The following is an 8,254-nucleotide window of genomic DNA, read 5'->3' on the forward strand; positions in this document are numbered from 1 at the left end:
ACTCCATTTGAAATGCTTTCTTCTATTAGGAGGGAAAAGAGAGTTGTATTCACCTCCGCTTCTGGAAAAAGAGGATGCTAGAATCACTGATCCTTCCTTCTTCCTTGCTCTAGTCAAAACAGTCCCCAACTGACCTACTCAGAATAAAAGGGAGACTGAAGAAGGTGAATCCAGATCTGTCACCCCCTTTTATCTTCAGCAATTCCGAAATATTTCGAAAATTGCGAATTTACTGAATCAGAGTTTCAGACCTTCTCCGACTTAGTACAGGAATTTCGTATGGATATGGAAAGCGAAACATTGTCTAAACAAAAAAAGAAAGAAAAACTTGTAATCATTAGGAACTTTAGCCCCAGAACATAGCTGGCGACTCCTTAGCTCTCTAAACACTGTATAGAAGAAAACGAAGAAGAGCTATGCGAGAAATCACAAAAGTGAATTACAAAGTGAAAGATGCAATTTAAGTCGGTTCGTTGCAGACTACTTTAGAATTTCTAGGCCTTCTGTTCCCTTAATTTTTCAGATTGTTAATGGACGGCCTCTTTCGGGACATAACCCGAAGGCAGCTCTCCCCCATCCCCTCTACGAAATCTCGAGATCAAGATCCTGCTATCGCCGGTAGATGGCTTTAAGCAGCTATCCCGAGATAATTCTAATTTAAAGGGGGTACAACTGTCATGACATCAGTAAAATTGGACTCCATGCATGTAATATGCATAGGGCTGAACCAATAATCCTGAGGTGTCTGTAATTTATCTGGTCATCCAGACATTCTGTGTGGGAGGAGATCTAAGCTGTCCTGCAGAACTAGGAAGAGATGGACGCTCTATATAGAAACTGTGTGGGTTAGGTTTCCGTGTTCTTCCAGGCATTTCATCTGGCAGGTCTATCTCGTTCGAGATATGGCAAATGAAGAAGATTGCGCTTTCCCAATTACGCTGAAAAGTTTTTCAAAAATTTATTGGTTTAATTGGTAGCTTCCGAGCTCAAAATTCTATCTAAGGTTTGCAGTTTGACTACTTCCATTCACTGCCTGAGAGACTTAAAACTGATAGGCTTGACACGTGTGAATGTTAAATGTGCATTCAAACTTCCAAAATGAATGAACAAACTCGCTGCATTCTTTCGAATTCCAATATCGAATATTTTTGGAAATCTTAGTTACTCACTCTCTTAATCCATTGATACTGCCGGCAGTGGATCTTGATATACTATTTGCCAATGTGTCACAGGATTTGTCGCCAATACTCTAAAAAAACGAGTAAGTAGAATTTATAATCGAGTGAGAAGGCTGGTAATTTTCGTTCTATTTCCATACCTTATTTCTCTTTTTCAGCTAGATCTTGTTTCTTGGGAAAGTGATATTGTGTCCATTCTGGTTGGTCAGTTCTAGCTCATTGGTGTATGAGGATGCCCTCCCGCCCACCCCTCTAACTCTTTACTTTGAGGACTCTGCTGCGGCTGTAATTAATTTAACGTCTGATTTGACAAATTCCTCTTCATGAATCTGATTCTTTCCCTGTTTTCTTACCCATAAAAAAGTTGCAAGTAATTCAATGTATAACATATATTGTTTATATGCTTTTTGATAAAGTTATCAGAAACTCGTGTATTTAAAAAATTTATTTACCCTCTTCAAAATGACGATTAATACCCACAATATATTTTCTGTTTCTGAAAATGTAGTGTTTTCTCTTTAGAAATGATATGACTAGGTAAATAGATAGAATAGAACGATAAATTAGACAGTAAATAGATAGATATGATTTAGGTAAATGAAAAGAAATTTTATTCTTTCTGGCTATTGTTTTTAAATGATGATGCTATAGTTTGCCATATTATCTTAAATTGGGACAAGAATAATTTTCAGTCATGCAAAACACTCTACAGACAGAATTTTGGACTTGGAGCTATCAAATTAGCAAGTAGGTGCTCTTTGGGAAAGAGTTTTTCAAAATTGTTCTTAGATTTTAAAATAAAAGTTAATCGAATCGCTAACGTTAACCTTCCTAGACTAACATTTTCGTAGATTTTAATTTCGGAGCATAGCATATTTTTACATATACTTTAAAAAAAAACTTTAAGTATATTTTTGAACAATAGTTTTCATTACTTCAAAAATTACGTGCAACGATGTTAAATATATATTTTGTATGCACATTATCCTTGCCATAATTAAGTGTAAATTTTAAAAACTAAAGATTAGCGGATTATTCGGGAAACATTATCATACTGCGATGTTTCTGACTCGAACCATCTTTTCTTTTTACTTTCTCGTATATGAAGTATAGAGAAAATATTGTAATGGTCAATATATATATATATATATATATATATATATATATATATATATCGAACACGTGATTTTGACCAATCTCCTCGTTTTAGAAGTCCTTAAGTTCGAAACAAATGCATTTTTGTGCATTATGTCCATCTGTGACTAAAATAATTCAAACACGCTTTCAGTTAGAAGGATGAGATTTGGTATATGATCTTTGGGCCAAATTTGTAGATTTCTGTCAAATTTTGAGTTGCAGTTATTTAGAAATCTGTCTCACCGGCTGTTCGAATATACGATAGCTAAAAAACAAAGAGATATAGACTTTATCCAGATTTAATATCTGTATTGTAGAACTTAACAAATTTTGAGCCAAATCTAAGAAGGATATGAGCGACTTCGAATCTGTATTTTCAGAAGCAGGTAAACGCGATGACTTGAAAAAATGCAATTTGGTATGTGATCGTGTGATTATAATTCTAGTTTTGGGTCAAAATTTGGTTTCAATCGGTTGGGAAAGAAAGCGTTTAAAACATAAATTCAATTTTCGGGTACTATTAATCGCATGCTAAAGACTAATCGCCAAAACGCTCGCCAAGGATAACACTATAGATTCAGTAAAAAAGCTAAATTCTTGCCAAAGATTAATATTTCGTAACTATTGTATACCAATGCCATTTCAGGCTTTTGCAGCCTTGTCCAATGTTCAAAATTTTATGCAGGAGTGGTAGTTTTTAAATCAGTTTATTGAGAAACTTAACAAAGATAAATTATGATTTTATTAATACTAATTAAATTATTAAAGCTTTATAAAATTGCAATATTAGATCAAACCTCGCTCAATAGAAGGTAAATGTGAACTAATAATTAAGAGAGTGTCACCTCCTGCTTAGTAGAGAAGCATCTATCGCTTGGCGGAGCTCACATTAAAACCCCATTTGAACTGAGGGGTTTCTTCTTTTGCCACCCCAGGGGGGGGACTGCAAAGAAGCTTAAACATTGAGGACAATACTTTTATTAGAGTATGCGGGAAAACATTGGAGATACCACTTCCGCTGGTTTTTTTAAACGCCATATTATACGGGGAAAAAAAAAACATTTTTCTAAATATTGCATTTATTATGAAATAAAATATTTTCATTTGATAGTGGATAGAGAAAACTGCCGTCTTATTTAGAATACATATAAGAAGAAAGCTCTGCTATTAAGCAATCTGAAATGTCCGAACACAGCCTAATTATTCTTCTTCAGAATGTAAATAAACAGTAAATCACAATAATTAGCTTGTACAAAGAACGACTTTCATCTTCGACTCCAAGCTGGTCATTAAATTCTTAAATCAGTCATTTATTCTTGTATTATATTCTTATTTGGGTTATTTCAAAGCATTGCTTCGCAAGAAATAAGAATACATTTTTTTATCTAAATATTGCGAGCATATAAAAAAGGAAAACAAATTATCTTCCTGTATACATTATAATCAAATCACTATTATTTTCCTTTGATTACAACATCTCATCTAGTACAGGGAAGGGGGGAAAGTGAATATTGCAGGGAAAAAAATGCCACTAAACGTGCAATTATGTTTTGAATCATTCGGCGGATAATTTCGGTAATTAGTACTGTTCTGCCCCGCTGGTAAGAAAGGAGATCTTGACCATCAAGCTGGAAAAGAAAACATGAATGTATTTCCGAGATCCTTTCAGGACATTAGTGAAAAGAAGAAATTATCAAAAGCGTTCCTCGTCGTAGCGTTTCGTCCTTACATGGCAAGACGTTCATTGCATAAAAAGTATTTAGCAATAACATAATTATGTTTTGTTTAGGATTTGTTCCGTGTTTTTATTCCAGTGTATTACATTTCAAGGTTTTTAAACAGATTCGTTATAGGAATATTGTCATGATGCTGTAATGCTGTCCTGATGTGATTCGAGAACATTTTTTCAGATTTTTTTTTTCCGGTTTGGGTTCCTACAACTCCAAAGTAATAAAAGTGTTTCGATTGTTGCAATAGCTTAAGTGTTAGTGGGTTGGAGGTCAAAAAAGTTGAAAAATGACTTTCAATACACAAATTCGTTTGTTTTATAAGCTAAGATATGAGGCATTTTGTTGGGAAGATCTTTTCAGTTGCATTTTCATCCATCCTCATAGCTCCTACTTTTGCAAAATTAACCATTTGTACTCGGAAAAGTAATGTGATGCATAATTATTCTCCTAATAGAAGGACTTATTTATTGTTTCAAAAAACAAATATATATAACTGAATTTGCACGAAAAATTAATCCATATTTTAAAAATACACTTTGTAGGTATTTTTTAAGAATCAAAATTTAAATTTAAAAAACACTTCAAAATGAGGCATCCCCTTGAATGGTGCCTGAGAAAAGCCATCTGAATGCAAAGAGTTCAAGGAAGGGCCGGGGAATGGGGGATTATATCTGGAGAAATAGAATCTACATTTGCCTCTTGGCATGCAAACAGACAATTTTTTTAATTCAAAAATTTTCCCAGTTTCTAATTATTTTATTTTTCTGGTATATATATCTACTTAATTTTCGCGAAGAGTTTTTGAAAATCGGCACTATTTAACGAAATATCGATGCTTCGAAGTACTAATATTTATTTAAATGATGTTCGTGTGTGGTATGTAAACGGAATTCATTCTCTCGTCAATATTATTGAACTTATTTGCTACTGCAAAAAAGAAAAAAGAAATGGCATTATAAAAATACTTCGATTTTTGCTATTGCTAGAAGAAAAAGTGGCTTTAAAAAAAACTTCTATCTTTGCTATTGCTAGAAAAAAAGAATGGCTTTACAAAAATAGTTCGAACTTCGCAATTGCTCGGGAAAAAATGGCTTTACGAAAATACTTAATTGAAAAATTCTTAAGTGGCATCTCATTTTCGGTGTAAAATTATGGATAAGTTGAATTTCAATTATTCGAATGGTTCAAGAAAAATGTTTTTTATTTTATATATAAAAAAAAGAGAGATTAGCTTATAACACATATTAAATGACAACAGAAACAATGTGTGTTTACATTTTTGTATACTTACATACTGAATAAAAAATGCCAGTATTTGAGCAGGTCAGTCAATGTCGTACCTGTCTTTTATTTGGGAAGATATTGTTTGCGGATTTCGTTTCAATCCGGGTAATCAGAGTTTGTTAATTTTATTTTATTGTTATTTAACTTACTAACGCAAGGAGGAAAGTAAAATTAATTGAGAGAAAAGATTAATTGGGAAATTATTTGTACAAACGAAAAAAAGTAGAGGAAACCAGCTTATTATCATCTATTTGCCTTTTATAACAAATTGTTTATCAAAAAAAGGATAGTGATTGAACTTTGAAAACGCTTTGGTAGTACACGAAATAGGTTCAGAGAATTGAAAAAAAAAATAATTCTGATTGCGAAATAAATTAGTTTAACATGATGATGGAAGAATTAGTTTTCTTGTTCACTTAAAAAAATATTTCAACTTTTTATTAGCATGATTTAAGATTCTGTGTGCTTTTCCTAGTCCACCATTTGATGTTTTAAATATATATTTTGCATTTAGTTTTTTACAATTTGTGATTTCTCTAAGGTTTTTCCAATCGGTTTTGACAAAATTTATTAATTTATCATTAAATTTTACGTTGAATAATTTCATAATGTTTTTAAATTTTTCATTCCTTGTATTCAGCATCACCTTATGTTTTATCACCATGATCCTGTTTGTCCACCACGAGTTTGGCGCAGCATAGCCAAGCATGGCTCTTGCTCCAATAAAACCCAACCGCCCAACTTGAATTTGCTAATGTATTTTCCCATGCCTGGAGGACAGCGTGAATCAATGTGATCCTATTTTATGATAAATGTGTTGACTGCGAATGCTTATGCTCGTTGCGCGGAAAAGAATCGAAACCGGAGATTTGAAATTGGGCGTTGTTCTTTGTAGAATATAAGTTCGTGCTCTTATCAAGAGAGACAAAGAATTTGGATGTGATTGCCTAATTTAGGTTCCGGAAGCTGTAGCGCACATAGTTTATTATATTTCAGTATTTTTTGTTAAACTTATTTCCTTAAGTTGTAAATGGTTTTAATCTTTATTATCATCAATAGATATTTTTAGTTTATCAGTTCACCTGTTGATTTTAAATCCTCTATATATATGACCTCGAATGAAAAAAAATATGCAAAAATTGAAACCTATATAATTGTATAGTTGTTTGGATAATATTATGTTCAAAATGTGTATTGAAATTTCGGCTACTACAGTAGGTTTTAAGACTATCGCAAGCCACTGAATAATATGTCAATAAGGAAGGAAACAAATTAGACACTGTTCTATCACTGTTGCATCTTCTGAACAGCATCTACCCTTGATAAAAAATGCTAGGGTAACTAGTAGGATAAAAAATAGGGTTGGTCTATTGTTTTTATAGGAGAAGAGTTAGATTAGTTCATGTTGCAACATAAAATACAAGAAAGCTGTGAAGGAAAAAAGAAAATTACTTGAAAGGATATCAGGATTTATTAAAATTTTTTAGTGTATAGGAATTATGATCATTTGAGTATATTTGATTATAGTAAATTGCGAGTTGATAAAGCTTATTTGATGACTAATTTTTTTAGTTTTAAACATAACAATAACGAATGTGCTTAGTCACTGCCGACCCTCCTCGTGTTCTTCTCATAACCCTTTTAACGTTTTCTGCGAAAGCCGTTTTATCCATCATGAAAACTTCAGCAGCGGTTTTGTTCAAAGGGTCGTGAGGATTCGGTTCCAGCAGAAGGTACTGCAGTCCATACACGACAGAATCGATGCTCAGAACTGGTTTCCAATCTTCTCTGAGAATATTCAGACAAATATTTCCATCCGAATCGATGTTGGGATGGTAAATTTCGGTTTCGCATTTCACTTTGGGTGGTTCGTAAGGATAGTTGTTGGGCACGTGGAAGTGGAAAACGAAACTACCATTTTGATAATAGCCTTCATCGGGTGATATGGTCAGTTTGAAACGGAACAAATCATTTGGGTCTGGGAAGTCAATACTGCATGTTGTTGGCAGCTTCAGCTCATTTATGTCTTTTGTAATCCGAATCAAGGCAACCGAAGCTGCTGTTTTGGAGGAATTCTTCTCACCTTCTTTTTGAGCTTGCTTTATTCTCTGCTTCAATCTCAACATGGTTTATGAACGATAAAAGAAACAATATGTTTATCATGGACACTGCGGACATGGATAATAACAGATAATTTTTATCGTTTCTATTGCCAATTGGGAGAAAGAAGCGACGAAAAAATAATAATTAAAACGGTGTGACTTGTACTTTCACGCATCCATTGGAAAACAAACGTAACCAAGCTTTTTCTTACAGATGTGTTATTCATGATGACATTCCATTAGTCTATTGGAGTTGCAGCAAATAAATGTAATAATGATGTGATGTACTTTTAAATGATGCCTGCTTTTAAGACTCTAGCTTATACTTGTAATAGGACATTGTGGCATCAGCACAGAGTATCGACAAATTATTTACAATAAAACTTCTCTAATTACATAAACGCTAAAACATCAGATTCTTTTGATAAGTAAAATGGTGATATGGTACTGGGAAAATTTACTTTTGTGACAAAATAAAACTCACAGTTGTAAGAAAAAAAAATTAACAAAACTAATATTTACAAAAAAAAAAAAAAAAGAGTTTTGAAAGAATTTAAATTATTGTTTGCTTTCTTTCAAGAAATTGTTAAGTTGAATTGTTTCAATTAAATTGTGTACGCGATATATGTCATATTTTAATCAGGCGCAACAAAACGAAGCATTTTGTTTTTAATTATATGGTCTCATTCTTACTTTTTATCGATTAATTTTTAAGTAAATGCTGAATTTAATGAATTAACTTTGCAATTTCTCTATGAATAAGAATTTAAAGAATCCTGACTTCTTTACCATTCTTTTAAAAAATAATTTATGCATTTAACGC

The 8,254-nt window shown here is 32.7% G+C and overlaps 1 protein-coding gene across 1 annotated transcript; it reads right to left on the reverse strand.

Moving 5' to 3' along the window:
• Positions 1–6,903: 6,903 nt before the first annotated feature.
• LOC129980757 (nedd8-conjugating enzyme UbcE2M-like) lies at positions 6,904–7,455 on the reverse strand. Its single transcript, XM_056091140.1, has one exon. It carries the CDS (start codon positions 7,453–7,455, stop codon positions 6,904–6,906), a length of 552 nt encoding a protein of 183 aa, XP_055947115.1.
• Positions 7,456–8,254: the final 799 nt, after the last annotated feature.

Source organism: Argiope bruennichi, chromosome 8, assembly GCF_947563725.1.
Source record: "Argiope bruennichi chromosome 8, qqArgBrue1.1, whole genome shotgun sequence".
NCBI lineage: Eukaryota > Metazoa > Arthropoda > Arachnida > Araneae > Araneidae > Argiope > Argiope bruennichi.

What these genes read in the sequence shown, in the direction of transcription:
- LOC129980757 (XM_056091140.1), bottom strand. Translation starts at nt 7,455, where the DNA reads ATGTTGAGATTGAAGCAGAGAATAAAGCAAGCTCAAAAAGAAGGTGAG.